Source organism: Penicillium soppii (assembly GCF_028829465.1).
Source record: "Penicillium soppii strain IBT 18220 chromosome Unknown utg000004l, whole genome shotgun sequence".
Classification (NCBI taxonomy): Eukaryota; Fungi; Ascomycota; class Eurotiomycetes; order Eurotiales; family Aspergillaceae; genus Penicillium; species Penicillium soppii.
The window spans coordinates 5,260,603-5,280,867 of NW_026643234.1; the positions used below are offsets into that span (position 1 = coordinate 5,260,603).

General features: G+C 44.0%; 4 protein-coding genes across 4 annotated transcripts; 3 read left to right on the forward strand and 1 right to left on the reverse strand.

The window, feature by feature from the left end:
* Nucleotides 1-1,473: 1,473 nt before the first annotated feature.
* N7529_005433 (uncharacterized protein) lies at nt 1,474-3,906 on the forward strand (the record flags this gene model as incomplete). Its single annotated transcript, XM_057240960.1, has 10 exons — nt 1,474-1,626; nt 1,712-2,088; nt 2,179-2,435; nt 2,490-2,870; nt 2,931-3,088; nt 3,147-3,241; nt 3,305-3,438; nt 3,500-3,559; nt 3,614-3,706; nt 3,758-3,906. The coding sequence occupies 10 exons, from the start codon at nt 1,474-1,476 to the stop codon at nt 3,904-3,906; spliced, it is 1,857 nt and encodes a 618-aa protein (XP_057100255.1).
* A 1,519-nt stretch (nt 3,907-5,425) lies between these two features.
* Nucleotides 5,426-5,731, forward strand: N7529_005434 (uncharacterized protein; the record flags this gene model as incomplete). The annotated part of the gene is made up of 1 exon (XM_057240961.1): nt 5,426-5,731. One exon carries the CDS (start codon nt 5,426-5,428, stop codon nt 5,729-5,731), a length of 306 nt encoding a protein of 101 aa, XP_057100256.1.
* Nucleotides 5,732-10,036: 4,305 nt separating this feature from the next.
* N7529_005435 (S8 family peptidase) lies at nt 10,037-11,377 on the forward strand (the record flags this gene model as incomplete). The annotated part of the gene is made up of 3 exons (XM_057240962.1): nt 10,037-10,342; nt 10,413-11,058; nt 11,133-11,377. 3 exons carry the CDS (start codon nt 10,037-10,039, stop codon nt 11,375-11,377), a joined length of 1,197 nt encoding a protein of 398 aa, XP_057100257.1.
* A 6,913-nt stretch (nt 11,378-18,290) lies between these two features.
* N7529_005436 (uncharacterized protein) lies at nt 18,291-18,821 on the reverse strand (the record flags this gene model as incomplete). Its single annotated transcript, XM_057240963.1, has 1 exon — nt 18,291-18,821. A coding segment is annotated over one exon (531 nt), but the record flags the coding sequence as incomplete, so codon positions are not given.
* Between the last annotated feature and the right edge of the window lie 1,444 nt (nt 18,822-20,265).

The window sequence follows — 20,265 nt, forward strand, 5'->3', positions numbered from 1 at the left end:
ATATCCTATATTTCACCTAGTTAAGATCGCGGTAAGTGTGACCCTTTTTTTTGTGGCTGTAGGGACAGATTTAGGCATCGCTAATCCAAAGAGAACGGAGCTGAAGCCGGAAGTAAGATATTTATTATGCAATTCAAATTATTCATAATCACAATTTGTTGGGGATGTCAGGTGACATTCCACATTGGGATAGTCTCCCATGGAGTAGATAGATAGATATGTCTCGCTCTCTCTCTCAAATTTCTCCTTCTCTCCTCCGTCCGCAATACAATATTCACATCTTCATATTCAATTGCCCTTGTATGATCTCCATGACAATTCTACATGAATATTCAACAATATTCATATTCCTTTCGGAGCCCTAGCTACTGCAATCGAGGCATCGCGCTCGTACCCCTAAGGGGCATCGTTGACGGTTATGAGCCGCCGCAGTGGGCTGTAACTCCTTGCATATTCTAGCCCAAACAGTATATCACACTTGCGGCTATATTCACTCGGCCATTCGCTTAGACATTTCTAAGGTAGCCACGTGCCGATGTGCAACACATCGCATTTCATACATCCCGACTTTATACACTTAAGCTATGCGCCTTGATCCTGTTTATTATACACCCACAACAAAGAGGACACATGTTAAGCCATTCTAAAGCAGAGCTGACCCATCATCTGACCTATGTTGATTAGTGAGAACATGGCTGACGCCACGGTCGGCTCAGCCGGTAAGGTTGCCCCCCACCTTTGGATTTTTACGTCTAGTCATCCATAGGGCTGTTTCCTAACAGAGCAAGAACTTTGTATGAAGACCTTATAAGTAACTCGGCTGAAGAGTGCTTGGTTCAAAGTATTCTCTGTAGGTCTTGTCGATACAGACGGCATGATAGCGCCTACATGGATGTTCTTAGAAGCAACAGCAAACAAGACAGCAAAGAATTACAAACAGAGGGCATATTCCGAGCCTTGGCTTTCGTAAGACTATATCCTAGCAAATCCTTCCCCCGCATGCGCTTTGAGCGCCTTCCGTGCCGTCGCCGTGGGGCAATCCCGCGCCACACGATCACAAATAACAGCAGGTTTCGACCACTTTGTATGGTAAGCTTTCTACATAATTGTGAAAAGTAGGGCTTGAAGCCGCTGGAGGACTTTCCCCTTTTTTCAGCGGCCTGAAACAGTCACCCTTGAAGTATATTGTACGAGTCTAGTATTAGGACCCCCAGAAGCTGAGGGTGCTAGGACCCCTCCAAGGCCCCTAGTGCTTACAGGCATAACCTTATGCAGTGCTAGGTAACGCCGCCAAGATTACTAAATGCCGTCAGAGATGCTCTCTGCTGAATCTACTTTTGTGGCTACCCCACCGGCGTGGATCGTTTATATGCGGCGTAGTAGCCAATGTCCGTCCCACGTCCTTCTAGGTGCTTTCTTCAATAGGGAGCCAAATCGCGTGCAGTATCCCCTGCGCAATAGATTCCACTCACTATGGAGGATAAGCTCACCAATCCGGACGAAAAGTCCTCCGCGGGCATTCTCTCTCACGATGAGAAGGTAGCTGAAGCTCCGCCGCCGGAGCTGGCCGAGCAAACTGGACGCAGCAAGGCTGTCGCGCTAAACATTGTTCAGAACCCTCTTACGGTCAGATTTGCAAATTTCCATCTTCTCATCGTTCATATTCATGATGGCACCACGTGTTCGATACTGACACTCTTTTTTGGCACAGCGCAACTCCAAAGAACAAGTTATCGCCGATGCCCGAGCTTTCGCTCAGTCGCATGATATGTCAGAGCACGCCGAACTGTTTGCAAGAGCTGCTCTTGTTGCGCGTGAGCCTAAGGCCTTCGAGTTTATTACAGAGCTTGATGAGCAGGAGCGCACCGTGCTAGCATACGAGAGGGACCATAAGTGGCATGGCCCTTTTATGCTTTGGTACTCGATCTCTTTATGTGCCGTCGGAGCCGCCACACAAGGATGGGATCAGACTGGATCCAACGGTGCCAATCTGTCTTTCCCTAGGGAGTTTGGTATTGATGGTACCGGGAAAGACGAGTGGATTGTGGGAATTGTTAATGCCATCATCTTTTTGACCGCTGGATTGATGTGAGTAGATGCTCAGCCCTAATTCGAGGCCAGCCAGCAGCGCTGAAGGTTGCCGAGCCCCAAAGCCCATAATTTACCTTTTCTAAATAGTGGCGCTTTTATCGTCGACCCTCTCAATCACTACTTGGGCCGAAGAGGTGAAATATTCGTCACTGCTTGCTGTCTCACTGCCACCCCAATTGGTTCTGCTTTCGCGCAGTCATGGCAAGGGCTGTTTGCTGCGCGATTTGTCATGGGTATTGGAATTGGTGCAAAAAATGCCACAGTCCCTATATACTCAGCCGAGATGGCTCCAGCTCGAATTCGAGGCGCTCTCGTCATGTTCTGGCAACTTTGGGTTGTGGCCGGTGACTACCTCTGATCGCCCGTAGAAGCACATTAAGATCCTAATATTCATGCAGGTATCTTCTTGGGTTTCGCTGCCAACGTCATTGTCAAAGATACTGGTGACATCGCTTGGCGTCTCCAGCTCGGTTCGGCGTTCATTCCATCCTTCATCCTTGGCATTGGCATCTTCTTCTGCCCGGAATCCCCTCGCTGGCTCATGAAGCACAATAAATATGCTGAAGGGTTTAGATCCATGGTGCGCTTGCGAGCTCATCCCCTCATTGCTGCCAGAGACTTCTACTACTCGCATGTCATCTACGAGGAGGAGCTCAGGGAGGCTCGTGGCGCGGGCTACTTCTCCCGTCTGTGGGATTGTTTTGCTGTGCCTCGAATAAGGAGAGCAAATTACGGTGCTTCGACTGTCATGATTGCTCAGCAGATGTGTGGTATCAACGGTAAATTAATAGCAATTTTTCTTCTTACGCTTTTTGTTGGCTTCAGCTGACACGCCGCAGTAATCTCTTTCTATAGTTCAACAATCTTCGAGGAGGTCGTTAAGTCGCAGACAAAGGCTTTGTACGCGTCGCTCGGCTACGGTGCTATTCAAGTGGTGTTTACCATTCCTACTCTTTTTCTCATCGACACCAAAGGTCGGAGAACTCTAACTTTGATTGTAAGCCATTCCGAGCTTCGCGCATGAAAAGAAGACTAACGCATCCTATCTCTCGAAGACATTCCCCCTCATGTGCATTTTCTTGCTAGCTGCGGGTCTCTCGCTTCTCAAAACTACAGGTAGTCAAGGAGCACAAATTGGACCAGTAGCCTTGTAAGTTTGCTAAAGGCTTTCGTGCTGATGCTCTGAGGTCTTACTTACTAAACTTTTACCCAGGTTCATCTATCTATTTACTATATGCTACTCTCTGGGTGAAGGTCCAGTCGCTTTCCAGTACTCGGCCGAGGTTTTCCCCACTATTCAGCGTGAGCAAGGAATGGCTTGGGCTGTTTGCATCAACAATACCTTTGGTCAGTGGTATATTCCAGTCTCCAAAATGTACAGTAATATCCCTAATATAGTTTTCTTTAGCCGGTATTCTGAGTTTGACATTCCCACGAATGAAAACTGTCATGACTCCAACTGGTGCATGTGAGTTGCGGTGCTGTTGTATTGGATCGATCTGCTAAACCTATATTTCTACAGTCGGATTCTACGCCGGGCTCAACATTATCGCTTGGTTTATGATTTTCTGCTTTGTCAGAGAAACCAAACAGCTCACGTTGGAAGAATTGGATCGTATGTTACATCTCTCAATATGCATAGTCTACTAATTTACTCCTGTGATAGAGGTCTTCTCTGTGCCCACGAAGGAGTACATCCACCACGAACTGATCGTGTGGCTTCCTTGGTTTATCAAGCGGCATATCTTTCGAAAGAACATTCCTAAGCCACCATCAATCATTGCAACTGCCGATGAGGCTATGAAGAGCAGTTAAAAGTGATGAGTTCTCTCGATGAGAAGTTGAGCTAGAGGTGTCATTAAGGATATTCAGAAAATTTTGATTGTTTTTGTGCGACCAGCGGTGTATGCAGAAATACTCCGGGGTATAAGATGCTAAATTGTGGCTTCTTAGTCATTAGTCCTTCTTTTAGTCTGCCTATTGGTAATTACCTCTATATACATTTGTCTCGTTATTCAAGTAGGGGTTGGTTACATGATTTCTGCCTGGTACTGTCCTTACCTAAGACTTTTTGCAACGCTTGTAATTGTATTGTTAGCATCTTTACTATTCAGTGCCCGTGCAAAAACATGGTAAAGCCGCAGACTGTGCATGATAGCATAGTTTTGAAACATTCATAAGTAGACAAAAGAACCATTGTAATACGTAGCTATTACCAAATCCGCTATCAATCCCCGCTTGTGACTCGTAGAATTCTGAAAAGAATAGAGGAATGCGAATCATGGCTTTATTCATATTCGCATGATTTCATTCATATCATTCATGTTTCCCTTTAGGGTTAAGCGTATCGGGTTCGATGTAATATATGTTACAACATACTACTAATGTTCGTATTTACTCTTCTGGAGTTGATTATCTCATGGAGATCATACAGGGGCAATGCAATATGAAGATATGAATATTGTATTGCGGACGGAGGAGAAAAGGAGAGAGAGAGAAAGAGCGAGAGATATCTATCTACTCCATGGGAGACTATCCTAATGTGGGATGTCACCTGACATCCCCAACATTATCTCACGTTGCCAACCTAGTTGCTCATGCCATGAGATACACCGTATATAAATATCATAGGCTTTTCCCTTCTGAGGGATTCAACCTCAGTGTGCACTCGCGCGTCGATAATGACAGGCCATATCCTAGCACTTATTGCGAGTGTCATCCTTATGTTGGCGCCTAATGATTTTATGATGACACAAATAGCATCAACCTTGTTTCGAATATTGTGTTTGCATAGACCCTTCGATAATACTTTCATTTAAGGGATTCCGAGAATCCATTTTTACGTATCTCTCGAGATGTTCCTCGTCGCAACTAGATGTTCTTCCATGGTGCACTAATATGGCTGTTTACAGCGACTAATCCAATCCATGAATTCCTGACGGAAGCTTTTAAAGAGGCAGCAGACCCTGGGAGCTAATGTTGATTCCATGAGCTGCTTTATTACAAGAGATCGGAGACAGTCTCCGTGGCCGTCGGTCTCAAGGATAGAGATAGTGCTTTTACTTGAAACATTCTTACCGAGAAAACGCCTATAGGGATTGCCACTGAGGCAACAAAGCTTTAAAAAGGCACCTGACACGGCTCACTATCAGCTGAGCCATTCTTTGCTAAGGTAGCATTTGTGTGAAGAGTGCATAGCACATATGAATTCACGGCGACCAGAGATTGACCTGCTTCATCATTATGCTGCTGTTCTTTACTTTGTTTGACTGTTGCCATGAACGAGACCTGCCTTACCTTCCTGCATTCGGAAAAATCTATTCCTGTTGACACAATGCCTCTGAATACTTCCGTGGCAATGATTCGGATGCGTCTTGCCATCCTTTTCCTTTCCATCACCTGGCTGGTCCTTGCCAGTCTCAGTTCAGCCACTGTACGCTTTGCGGTCGTCCTGCGAGACTGCGCAAGATCTGACCTCGTCACCTCGAGCGACTCTATTTTGGACATCGCATTCCAAAACCTCATGTATAACGTCGTTGAGGCCATGGTGATTGTGGCCCTGATCTCAGCCCTGATATTCATTCTTCGGGTTTGCCCTTGTGATCTACCCGAATTCGTTACAAGAGAAATGTACCGCTAGATTTTGCTACAATTGCATTCAAATTGTCGTGAGCTTGAGCGTTCTCTCCTTAGGAGGTTACGTTCCCAGCCAAGTCCACGGCTTTCAACCATCCTTCAATTTTTTTGATAGTGATGGCCATTTTCCATACTACAAGATTATGCATTACGGAGCCGTTGGCCAGGCCGCTTTCGGAGATCTACTGGTCATCAGGTCTCTCGTGCGTTTTGCTGAACGTGGCTTATCCGGTCACTAGCAGACTGCGCGCACCGAGCTACAAAACAGTCCAAGAGGCGGTTTTGATTGCCTCCTAGAGTAGGACTGTGAAGAACGACTCAGCGGGGATTACGAATAAAAACAATTGCATCTAATGATTATTTCGAAGAATGAGTGCGGGAGCTGGAATTAAAGAACATTAGAGAGAGAGATGCAACGGATAGGGTCATGCAAAGGAATGGACTTTACTACAGTGTAGAATTACTAAGTGACTTCAATCACCGACTGAAGCGAGGACTAACAACTTAAGGAATAGTCTGTCGCATCACCATATTTAATTGAGCTAACAAATCGTATTTCGAGCGCTTCTCATCAGATGCTTCTACACCTGGTTGGTCTGACCTTGAGCGTATTGCCTGATTATAGCTGAACCGAGGGAAATTCGGTGTTTACATTCGACCAGCTCTATCGAAATAGAGGCTATGTGCGAATTTCATTGAGTAACCACTAGGGGACAAGAAATGGCGCTGAAGTAAACTAACGAAACTGATATCTCTATTACGTGGGTAAGATAGTAAGAAAGGGCTTCCGCAAGGATCGTGAGACAATGATCAACTCTCACCTTCACCGCACGGCCATATACCACAACGCTCATCAACGCTCATCAACACATCCGCGACTCAACACTTTGTTCGCTCTACGCCCTGGTGGCAGATAAATTCTATTGCGGCGGAAGTACTAGCAGACTGCAAAGTATTAGGGCAGCAGGGTTAGGAGCACGGCGCTCGATAACGAAGGTTGAGTCTTGAACTCACTACTCTGGTGATTGGTTTGCATCTATCTAGGGCTCAATCTATTCCACCCACAATGATACTTTGGAATACGAAATGCATAATCAAGATGTTGCACAGATCTTTGCTTCTTCGGGTACTCTTAAATACTCGAAAACTGGTCCCTAGCACCGCGAAGAGTTGCCTGCACATCGCTAGATGCCTTATTAACACAGCAATCACCTACGAAGCCCATTTATTGACGCAGAGCTCGTTCTGCGAAGGAAATTTTTACATCGCTGGGCTCAGAGCAGCGACAGCCGTGGCCACGTAGACACCAAAGCCCGCAGGCAAGAGAGGACACCATAACATATCGGAGTGTGAGGATCGAAGTCCTGAATGTTTTGAGCTAGGAATCCGGCTCCTTCTATATTTTTTCGGCTACGTTTCTACCAAGGAACCAGTTTTGCAAATGATAGCGAGAAATACTATTTCGTTAGTAGGCGTTAAAGCGATCGGAACGAAGTTGAACTAATGTTTGGGGACTTTATGGCCTACAAAGTCAAGTCTCCACCTAGACTCATTCCTCTCAAAATCATACGTTAAGCGTGGTGAACCATTTTCATCACCTGTTAAGGAGAAAGTAACGCCGTAAAAATATGATTCTTACGTATCATTAGATTTATAATTAAATCGCTTAATGCGGTGGCAAATAACTCTACCCGTTTTAACCATAGTCACAGCCACGGTCACCGTTTCTTTCATAAGGGTTGAAGTGCTTTGATAGATGCCGTAATAATAGGTTAGAGACTTTATGGCACACAGTCATATTCGATTATACCCGTGGTTAGCTATAAGACGTGCCTCCTATTGATCTCTCTATAATCCTCTTTGCCTAGCTTTACGCTAACGGTAGTTTTCTGTGTTGCTCGTAACCAACTGATGTTGCCTCCACTAATACTTCTACTACCTATCGATACAGACTCTATAAACATACTCCCAAATCTAAGGTATTAGTTGTTTTCCTTTAACAGAGAATCAAAAGTCTAGACCTTATTAGAAAGCCTAGAATAGAAACCCGAGTCCAGTTTCCAGGACAATGAAGTGAGTTATTTCAGCTACCACGGCTCACGAGCTAGGTTCTCGTGATCGCCACCCACCGCGCGAGATTGCAACGCTACTGTCACATTAATAAGACCCTAGACACGAATAGCACCCAACGGACCAATCAAACACTAGGCGTGAATTTAGACATACACAGGCACGGTTCCGCGATGCAGATCCCGGCGACGACCCACAGGACAGTAGATCAAGGAGATTCTATTTGTGGCCCGAAGAAAATCGAAGGATTTGCAAGGGTTCAGACACGATTCACAAACCTAGTCTTGACGGGCCGTCAGAGTACGGAGGGAACAGGTCTTTGTTGCTTGGGATGTCGGTTGGGGCACATGGGGTATTTGAAATATCACACAGACTTTTGGCAATAGAGATCCGATCTGTGGTCGTGGCCGACATTTCGCGGAAGGGGTAAGACTTCTCTCCGCTCCCTTCTCTTGATAAATTCGGTGTCTTATTCCAGTTTTCGGGGACTTCAGACAGTTCTTAGCGTAAATCCTTGGGTCATTCACCAGAACCCCGACATGTTTGGTGAGAATTGCGACAGCTTCAACCCAGACCGCTGGCTCCAGAAAAAGCGGGACGAATGGATGCCTTCTTGATCCATGTTTGTATATGCCCCCTCCGACTGCTATCTTGCAAAGTTTATTAATGACCATTTCACTGTTATAGTAGGGGGCAGGATACAACGCATGTCCCAGGCGCAATTTCGCGCAATTTGAAATATGCAAGTTTGCTGCCACTTTGTTCCGGGACTATGATAGTGAGCAAGTGGATCCCAAGGAAGAGTGGACATAGCACAATCATTTTATCTGCGTGCCGTACCAATGGCCATGCAGAATCCGATAACGTCCGAGGATAAAATATAGGAACAAACCTTCGCCATTAATACGTCTCTGATTTGCCTTTTTACTTGGGAAATAACTCGACATAATGATCGGCTCCTTTTGTGTCTCTCTTGGTACATATGCGAGCACATTGCCCCTGGTACGGACAATGAGAGGAATATATTATCGGCAATAAATCATCTGTATATTATATTGTTCATCTTTTCTATAGTGCTTAGTCTTAAATTCTTCTACTCCAGGGATTTCGACTTAATGAACGCAGTGAATCACACGATCAGAGGGGGTGAGCAGAGAGTGAGCAGAGAGTGAGCAGAAGTTGAGCCGAGAAAGAGCTGAGAAAGCGGGGCCAAAACCCTAACCACGACCAAGAATGACCTTCGCAGCACGATAGTGATCCGGCTGTATGGGTTGAATTTTACTTCCTTTCGTCCCCTCTTTCGCTCCTGTATTACCGTCAAGCCGCGTCGTGAATCCAAAACTGGCTCATGTTCAGGGCGTGCGTCGCGTGGTAGAATCAGCCTGAAGATGCAGACGGCTCATATCCATTTCATCGCGTCAATTTCCACCGTTGAAACACGTCATGGAGAACCTGTGCGGCTAAGAAGAGACTAGAACAGTCGTGGTTATCATCGTTAGCTGCAACGTCCAAAAACCCAACCCTGTCTCCGAGACCTACTCCGTTGTCGTTTCCATTAAGATCTGCAACTAAAAGGGACTAGGTACTTTCGCATCCTTTGCCACGCCTACTATGTTCTCAAAGCCCCGAATTACTGAATATCCTGCATGGAACACGTGCCTTCTCGGAGAGACTCCCCAGTTAGGACCCTAAACCATCCATCGGACTCCCGACGGGCAAAGAGTCGCAATTAATCTAAAAGTTAGTCGCCGAGATTCACACTCACACCTTCTCCATTAGACTTCCATGTACGCATACTTAGTGTCTCAACGGCTAGATAAACCCTACACCCCGCAATCCCCCGGGATTACCCCATATGTGGATCACCTGGGACTGGGTTTGCTATAGGCAATCGATATACCTGCACATCTTGCGCTGGTGATGAGAGCGTTACAATCGTTGATGGCTGAGTATCTTGGCATTGTGTCGGGTTGGTTAGTCGAAGAACGATCGTTGCCTAAAGCGATGGTTTGCTCCGTTTGATCTACTCATTCTCCGTCAAGGTCCGGCATGTCTCATCACCAGGGCCTGAAGATGGAGATGGAGTTGAGCCCGGAAGACCGGCGGCGATGGGCCTCTTCTCCATCTCTCAGTATGTTATAAAATGGCCCCTTCTCGTCCCAAGTTGAGGATTCTCACTAGAATCTTGCTGGGTTTCATCATCATCCTCTTTATCTTTATATCATTTCTACACAAAATCATGGGTTTCCTAAACGTCATCACAACATCCCTTGCGACTCTGGCAGTCGTCAATGCCGGTAAGCTCCTTACCGCCAGTGATGCCAACGCGGTCGTTCCTAGCTCCTACATTGTTGTCATGAATGATGGCGTTAGCAACGCGGAGTTTAAAAATCATCGTGAGTGGGCTGCAACTGTTCATGCTCGTATCACGAGCCGCAAGAGTGGCGAGTCTGGACCAGGGAAGCATTTCGACATCAATGGCATGAGAGGATACAGCGCTAGCTTCGATGATCGTACCGTCAAAGAAATTGCCGGTGACCCGGCGGTATGGCGTTTCATTATCCACGTTGATTCCTCAAGAGAGTGTTGTAATCTGACCCGCAGTTGAAATATAGGTCAAGTACGTTGAACCAGACATGGTTGTGAACGCGACCGAGAATGTGGTTCAGCCTAATGCTCCTTCATGGGGCCTCCCTCGCATCTCTAGCAAGAAGCCCGGTGCTACCGACTATGTGTATGACTCTACTGCTGGTGAGGGCATCGTAGTCTATGGTGTCGACACCGGCATTGATATTGAACATCCTGACTTTGAGGGCCGCGCTGAGTGGGGCACCAACACTGCTGATAATGATAACACTGACGGCAATGGCCATGGCACTCACACTGCGTCTACTGCGGTGGGCAGCAAGTTTGGTGTTGCAAAGAAGGCCTCTGTAGTTGCTGTCAAAGTCCTTGGTAGCGATGGTTCTGGAACTAATTCGCAAGTCATCTCTGGCATGGACTGGGCTGTTAAAGATGCAAAGTCCCGCGGCGTCACTGGAAAGTCTGTTATGAATATGTCTCTGGGTGGCAGCTTTTCTCGGGCTATGAATGACGCCGCTGCCAATGTCGTTAAGTCCGGTGTTTTTCTCTCTGTTGCTGCTGGCAATGAAGCCCAGGATGCGAGTAACACCTCCCCTGCTTCTGCTCCGAATGTATGCACTATCGCCGCTTCTACCAGCTCAGACGGCAGCGCTTCCTTCACCAACTTCGGTTCCGTTGGTGAGAGCTCCCCCTCCTCCTTAGTGCGAAGCGTGCTTATTAGTTGGAGAAGCGTACTGACGGTATTACTACAGTCGACCTCTATGCTCCTGGGAAGGACATCACGGCCGCATTCCCTGGTGGTGGCTCAAAGACCCTGTCTGGAACCTCTATGGCTGCTCCACATGTTGCTGGTGCCGCCGCCTACTTGATGGCTCTCGAGGGTGTGACCTCTGATAAAGCTTGCGCCCGTATTGTCGAGCTTGCTATCTCGTCTATCTCTAGATCTCCGTCCGACACTACTAGCAAGCTTCTGTATAACGGTATCAAAGCCAAATGAATGGCCTCATAGCGTGGCGGATGATGACGGTATGGCGCCGTGAGTGGCCTATGTATGTTCCTTGGGCGAGCTTTGGCAAAGCCAACCCAAGCCATGTTTATGTGTGTTAAACGCTTGTTTGATTATCCGGCTTCGCATACTGTCGTTTAAGTTTGCGGAGATAGTTTATAAGTAACTGCGATTTCATGGTTGTACCAGATTTCCTAGGTATTTAGGGAAGAAAGAAATTATGATTATAATTAGTGAGTAAGAGTATTATCCGCCCTAATCGGACCAACGGTAGAGGTTTTCCTATATATATATTGTTCAACAGTGAATAAATTTCCCATAAATACTTCTGCGCCACTCGTTCCATCAACGATGGATTCGACAGATCTAGGCCGAGACGGTCAGACTGTCTCCACTCTCTTCGTTCGAGGGACCAGAGTTGGATCTCAATGTGATTTTGAGGAACCCGCTTGTCGGCCGTCCTTGATGGCATATGATCGGCTGCGGAGGGTGTATAGCACGCAGATCTTCGACAATTGGAGGAGGGGGTGGATGATCTATCTTACGGGAGACGGTGCAGTTAGCCCTATCCCACGGGGGTACCTGGAGTCTGCCAGACTCCAGGTTAGGGTTTTGTAACGGAGTGGATCCTGAACCTTCAGAGTCCTGTCATAGAGACGGGTTATTGCCAGCGTATCACTGTCGATCATACAACGTAACTTGACCGCCACTCTACCCCGCTCCTGTTCATGATAAATAGTCCATTCTTGGGAACCTAGGAGTTCCCTAAGAATTACTCTCTGTACTATTCACACCATACACTTATTCCTAAGGCATCCTTTGTCTTACCTAGTTAATAGGCCCTATCCTATAAACACTAGGGCCCCCTTATATTTTATAATTCTGATTCTTCTTCTTTAACTACTTAAGGTTAAAGATGCCTCCTAGAGGAAAGATAGTAACTGTGAAGGGCTGTAGCTGAATTGATTCAATTAAGGCTAGGCCAACATGCTGTTTACATTCATCTTAAGGAAAGGAACTATCTGACGCGGGGTTCTCCATAATAACCCCAGGTGTGGGTCACGTGGTAGCACGTGATATCCAATGGGCTCTGGCCCGTGACAGTAACACGCTCGTCAGCCGCTCGGGAATCCCCTACGGGTTAACCCTTACCACTAAGTGCCTCTCCTATCACGTCCTAGGATAATGTAATGGTCTTTGGGACCATACAATGGGAGACAGATCACTAAGACTAGACCTTGACATTTCCCGCGGGACTCCCACCATGGGACTGTCCATGGGACTCCCATGGGACTAAATTTTAACGCCATGGGAGTGGGTCCACGGGACTAGACCCCCTATGGGAATTCCCATGGGATCTATGGGAATTCCCATGGGACTGTAAACAATGCAAACATTAGCTCTCTCGCGACTTCTTTGAATTATGCATTTCTTGGCTGTTTTTTATGGTATTTCATTTACACTGGCCTTTTTATAAATAATATGTGATCTCATGTTAACAGGTTACATTCAAATTTTACTATGATACTAATACAAAACAAAGTCTTCATCCTCTCGCCTAGGCCGTTTCTGGCCTCGATTTCTTGTTGCCATCCTTGTCTGGGTATCACTTTCCACCGGCATTGGTGGTAGTTGGTTATCTTTATCATCCTTAATATCTGAAATCGATGCCGTACTCTTCCGTCTCTTTCCAAGGGCGCGTTGGCTTGTGTTCTGAACAACTGGTTGGGGTTGCGTCTCGCTAGTTAGCTCTTCCTCGTCGTCACTAATCGTTTCTAGGTTTTCCTATGGAAGACCTGCCTCCCTATTCTCTTCCGTGGCCTGTTTTTCTTCGCGAGTATAGACTCGATCACCCGAACCAATCTCTTCTTGCTTAATCTCGAAGTTTGAGATACAGCGAAAAATCATTAGATCTTGTATAGTAGAGGCATGAAGGGACCCACGTCGATAATGGCAGAGATCACGAGCGGAGTTAAATAGGCGCTCTACACCAGCGCCTATCGCTGGAATTGAGAAAACATCCCTTGCTAGACAAGCTAGTGTTGGATATTTGCCTTGGTGAGCCCGCTAATACTGATAAGGATCAAGATCTTTCTGTCGTCCTATATAGAATGTTAATATAATAAATATTAAAGTAGAGAAGTAGTGTAGGGATCTATACCAATATTGAGATAATCACTAAGCTCACTTTCAAAGCTAGATCCCTGAGGCTCTGTTCGTAGAGGTCGATCCTTATAGAATAAAGCATTGAAATGACTCGCTGGTTGACTTGAATTGTCTGGTAGCGAAGGCACTGATAGAGACTGTTGCTGATATTTCACTAGATAACGCCGTAGTGACTCTTCATATTTATAGCGCCATTTATAGTTATTATTAGCCCAGTCTTTCTCCGAGAAGAATTCAAGCTTATGTTCTGGCGCAAGAATCGTCCTAATCGCGAATAGATGGCCATAAACTTGTTCTGTCTTATTATAGTAGATAGACAACTTCTCCTTTCCCGCATAAAGCGCGTGAAGTATTGCCTTTTTCTAAGCTACCCTCTTTCGTTGAAGCTGACGAATTGACTTCTTAAAATGCTTAAAAAGTACGTTATATACCTTAAAGACATTGTATATTATGACATCTTTGATCTGCGATAGACCGTTTGTCCACTTGTAGAATGGCTGGGTGATCTAGAGAAGGTAATCAATCTGACGCCATTCTTCCGAATCTAGTTTGAACCTTGGCTAGTTATGCTTAATACAGTATTGATCGAAGATCGTTGTAAGACGCTTTACTCGTCTTAACATAAGATATGTCGAGTTCTAGCGAGTTCGAACATCTTATATCGGAATAAGCTTCGGTTCTTCTGCTTAAAGGTTTAGGAAGGTATTACGGCGTTAAGGACTAGTATTAATAAAGATCGTAAGGCCACGAATCTATTTATGATATATTAGAGTATAATACTAGAAGTGATTTAGTTAGAAATTACCTTTGAAAGTGTGTATGAAATCCCTTACTGTTTTTGAATAGCACGGAGTGACTGCTCTTAATCTTCTGACCACTAGCGGTCGGTTGTGTCATTTTTAGGATCTACCCTTATAGAACCAAGGAGATCACGTAGGCTAAGTTAAATAACATGCGCGAGATAGGGAATACGAACGATTAGCGTTTGATCAGGTATTTTAAGAGAGTCGATCGATTGTTGAATACTTTTAACCATAGTACTATTATTCGACGTATTATTAGTAGTAACTACTAATACCCGATCAATAATACTATGTTTTTAGAGTAGCTTAAACACCGTAGCGCTAAGGTTAGCACTAGAGTGTGTTCCGTGAAGTGGCTCGAAGCTTAAAAGAACTTCACGAAACCTCTAGTCACGATTAACAAAATACCCCGCGATCGCTATAAAGGCCTGTTAGAACGGTGAAGTCTAGTAATCAAGCGTAATTAAGAGCTTTACACCTTCGGGTAGCGTTAAAAGAATCATTTCCTATTCTTCCTTTACCATCGTCTAAAGCCGACGTCGTGTAGTCTTAGGTGAAAGTAATACTAGCTTTAAAGGGCAACGCTAGGCTTCTATAATCAGATCTTCAAAGTCCTGATGCGTAAGGAACTAGAATGGAAGCGAAGACTTTGCAATTAATGTCACTTGCAAACGCTCCTATCGATTGTTATTAAAGACCTTTCTTAAAGTCGGGGTATATTAAGCCTATATTAGTTTAAGTAGGTATTAGTAAGTATTAAGTCTTAATTAGTAGAGAATAAATAGTTCATACCGCTGATTCTAGCGATTCTTAGATATTTTGTTGCCTTAGATTATTCTTCGAATTACGCTGGCATAGTCCTACTAATATATAGCGCTTTATAGAATTGGTTCTATTTAAGGTTGACTATGGATATAGAAGTGTCTTTCCACACTTCCGACATAGAACCTTTAGCTCACCAGTAACAAAATAGGCGACTTGGTCAAAATTGTCCTAAACATCTAAGGTACGCTTCGCATCCTAACGGATCCTTTTCGTTGTCTCTTCCGCTTATGTTTATACCCACCATTAAATGAATTCGGCTTTATTTATCTCGGTTCGGATTACCTAGGTTTTCTAATTCGGAGGTCCACCACGTTCGAGGGTAATAAGAGCGGAATTAGGCGTAAGAAATTCAGACACTAGTAAAGAGGTCGTAGTTCGCTAGCTATCAAAGGTTTCGTATAAAAGCGATTGGTCGTCTGAGAAGATCGAGGTAAGATCAGGAGTATCGCATAAAAGCTAGGACGAAGGGCTAGCATTAGAAAACTAGCTCGGTTAAGATATATTAACTTAAACGAAAGGAATTAGAAGGAAAGAACTCACTCGGTAGAGATTGTGTCTTACGACCGTAGAAGACGCGATAGGGGTATAGTGTTAGATTAAGAGGGATATTTAGATCTATTATAAAATAAGTAACAGCCCTATAGTAGAGAAGGATCTTATTAGTAGATTAGATAGGAATTCCTATTAGTCCCGTAGGAATTCCTATAGAACTCCCATTAGTCCCGCGGGAATTCCCATCTAGTCTGATTATTTACTAACCATAACACCCTAGAGCTTGAAACCAAAGTTTTCAACTTTCAAATATTAAATCCCAAGCGTAACAGCCATATTACAGTGTTTTAAACCGATATAAAGAAACAGAATAATTAAATAGAGAAGCAGCAGTTTAAAGAGATGATTCTTTGGCTGTAAATATATCGGAATTTATAGTATAGTGAAGTTAAGGTATACTCTGAGTGAGATATATATTTCTACAATAGCTTTATTAGTCTACCTCTAACGAACCGTTAGTTTTAACTAAGTTTCTCTTCTACATGGTTTATAAATGGAATTAGTGGTAGGAAGTGATTTATCGTGTCTTTAATGAATTATTTTATTTATTATTCTCAAAACTAACGCTAAACATATTAAATCCATAAAACATAATCAAACAGCTATAAATAACGGTATTTAATTATGCTCACTCAGCAGTTTATCCATCTGATTTATGAAAATAATGTGCAGATAGGAATTTTTTTTGACTCCCATAGGAGTCCCGTGGGAATTCCCATAGAGGGACCAAGGTGATTTTAAAGTCCCATAGGAGTGGATCTGGTGGGACTAGACCTCGATAGGAATTCCCATGGGACTAAGTCCCATGGGCATGGGACCAGATTTTTGCTAGTCCCATGGGAAATGTCAAGGTCTAACTAAGACTGCCAAGCACTCTTTCCAACCTTTGGCCTTTTCCTATCAGGGTTTTGCCTGGTTGGTTTTAACGAGGCTATGCAGGACGAGGAGTAATAGATCCGATCATGTAACGGGAATGTTCCGTCTACGAAAAGGATTCGGACGTAGTGTCACCAACGAAGATGGAATCGCAATAAGTGATACCGACAGAGATAATGTGCCCCTAGGAGCTTCGTCCAAACGGGGCATAAAAGGGGGATAACTCCCTAGCCCCTATCTGGGGGACAAGAATTAGTCTCTGTACAAGAATACTATATCGTTGATGTCACGAAGAATTCAGGATCAATGATCCTGAACCGATTCTGCCGTGTTCCACCGCCTTTCGTAGTTCGTGTTTTACATTGTTTGATTGGAGGCCTCAGGCATCACTACCTTAATTGTTTCAGCGTGTTGTTCTTTCTTTCTTCTTCTTTCTTTCTTTCCCCATGTTTAGTATTCTAGTTGAATGCACTCTTTTTCATCAAGACTTGGCTCGTAACAGTTGACGCTCCTCCACTTATTTATTACCGATCTATCATCGTATCTTACCGGATTGACAGGCTAATCACCCCTGACCTGGTAATCTTCTTATAATTCTAATTCTTCTTTTTCAATCCCCTTCGATACGATAGTCGGAAACCGAAGAACGAGACAAGCTAGTACTACTAGCGAAGAATCCCCGGATCTCCCTCGAAGTGCCTAAGACCCGGAGATCACTCCGCGAATCACTGAAATCAGCGGAGACGACGAAGGAGAAGATTCCCTTACACAGCAAGTCGTGTAAGAAGAGTAGAATGTTAAAAGAATAGAGAAAATCCTCTCGCTCCGACAACGGGCTGTGCAGATTCAAAACGAACTTAACGGCCTTAATGATAAAACGAAACGAATGCGAATACATAATAACTCGTCGTCGGATATTAATGAACCGACATAGAAAGGAGAAATCAAGATTCACGTTTCCTCTTTTAAGGAAAACTTTACTATTCAATACCGTGACATATGGCTCGATGACCTTGAGCTCTAGTTTTTAAGGGCACTAAGGAAATTCGTTTCGGATTAACAACGAATCATTGCTAGTACCACTTCTCTTTATACAAAATTCCGTGATATCTGGCGGACTAAGCAACGAAACAACCCCGAAGAAGCTAAGAAGTGGGACTATTTCAAGGAATGGACTAAAGGCCTACTCGAGAATCATTTCAATCTTAAAAGCGAGATACTAAAGTCATTCAATTCTATAAAACAACGGGCTATACAGCACCCCCACGAGTTCGAGAGATATCTCGAAACATTAGAGAAACATCTCCCAAAAAAGACCGAAGAGTAACGTGCCCAAGACCTTTTTATAAAGCTATAGGCCCCTCTGTATAGGCTTCCGCAAAGCCCACAAAGCCCAAAGCCTAACCCAACCCAACCCACGAATGGGTTGGGCTTGGGCCGATTCTTGAGCCCACGATGGGCTTTGGGCTTTTTTTTTTGGGCCTACGGCCCATCGTGGGCCCCTAATGGGGGCCCATCAATTAACAAACAGTGCAAACATACTGATTTTCCTGTAGTTCATAATTTATGCATCTTTTGCCTTGAATCTTGGGTAATTCATTTACAAATTTTAGTTTTCACGTAAATTAAAATAGTAATTAACCAAATATAAAACATTCTGATTTATTATATATCACTATCTGCTAGTAGGTCTCAAATTCATCATCTAAAGTGATCTTTCTCTTCCTCCTAGAAGTACGTATCCGCGGACCAAGCTCTGGTAGTGGTAGCTTAACAGCATGAGTATTAGTAGAGACATGATTACTATCAACATTATTATCAACATCATTATCAACATCGTCATCAATATCATCATCAGTAATCACATCAATAAGATCCTTAGAACCTGCTATAGCTTGCTCTTTAGTATCGCTAATACTATCCGATTTAACATCCTTAGATCTCTTATCCTTCTCCTCCCTTAATGCTTCAATCTCATCTAAAGAGAAGAACTTTTCAAGCTCTTTTGCCTCTTGAATCTCAAGCTCGAATTTGGATGTATAAAGATATATCATAAGCTCTTGGATTGTTTCGGACTTTATACGACCACGGCGATAATGACAGATATCACGAGCAGTGTTAAATAGTCTCTCCACACCAGCACCTGTAGCTGGAATTGAGAGAATATCTCGTGCAAGTAAAGTGATTGCTGGGAAACGGGCTTGGTGCTCTCTCTAGAAGGAAAGAGGCTCAGAATCAGTAACATCTAAAATAATTAGTATCAATAATATTATACTAAATGAAGTTTATACATACTACTGTCAAGATATTGAGTGATTTCATCTCGAACTGGCTTTACTTTAGACTTTTGGCCACTAAGCAAGTTTTGAAGTAATGAATTTTGCCTTACTCCTATAGAGGAGTCCTTAGGGTGCTGAGAACTAGTAAGATGCTGTTGGTAAGGAACTAATGCATCTCGGAATGAGATACGATATTTATCACGCTATTCTTTATCCTAATCGTCTGATAGAAAGAATTGGAATCTGCTATCAGGAGCTAATATAGTAGCAATTGTATAGATATGCCCCCGAACTTCATCCGTCTGCGAGTAATATTTATTAAGCTTTTGTCGGCCTGCTTTAAGGGACGAGAGCATTTGCTGTTTCCACATAACACGCTTCCGCTTTAGCTGGGATATAGACTTCTCTAAATGCTTAAAAAGTGCATTATAGATCCGGAACACAAGATGTGCAGTTACATCTCGAGTCTTTGAAAGAGCAAGTGTATAATTAAAGAATGGCTTAGTGATATAAAGAAGATAGTCGATTTGACGCCATTCTTCATTATTTAATGCCATATCATCATAACTATAATCTGTACAAAAGGGCCTAAAATAGTCACGAAGTCTTTTTGCCCGGCGAAGCATCAGATATGTTGAATTCTACCGAGTTCGCACGTCCTGAATTGCCATAAGTCCTAGCTCATGTTTTTGGAGCTTTAAAAATGCATCCCGGCGCTGTGGACTTGCCCGGATAAAGACTGTAAGATATCGGACCTTGTTTAAGGTATAGGAGATTCCCCGATTCTTGGTTTGTGCATTCGCCTTAGCTAATATAGATTGACTCTCAGTCCACTTAGTCTTAGTGGTGTCATTAAGTGGAGCAGCTTTAAGACAATCAAGAAGCTGTTTCAAGCTTAATTGGATCACATGTGTAAGATAAGGGGTCCGGATGATATTAACATCAGGAGGCAAAGCCTGCTGTAGAGAATCAACTAGTGTTCTGTTGTTTGATGTATTGTCTGCTGTTAATCCAAAAATTCGATCTTGGATATCATGATCAATAAGGGTCTGTAATAGTATGGTACTCATATTAGCGCTAGTATAAGCGCTATAAAGAGGTTTGAAATCAAGAAGCACCTCTCGGTACACCTAATCTATATTAATGAAATAGCTAGTAATAGCTATAAATGCTTGTCCAAATGGAGATGTCCAACAATCTAGTACAATTGATATTTTTGAATTTTCTGGAAGCATTTTAAGGATAGATTGTTGTCGTTCCCTGACCTGGCTCCTTAATTGTCGACGAAAAGTATCGGTAGAGGGTATCTTTGGCTCGCTTAGGCTAGCTCGGGCTCTAGATATCAATTTTCGAAAAGTATAGTGCTCGACGAGATGGA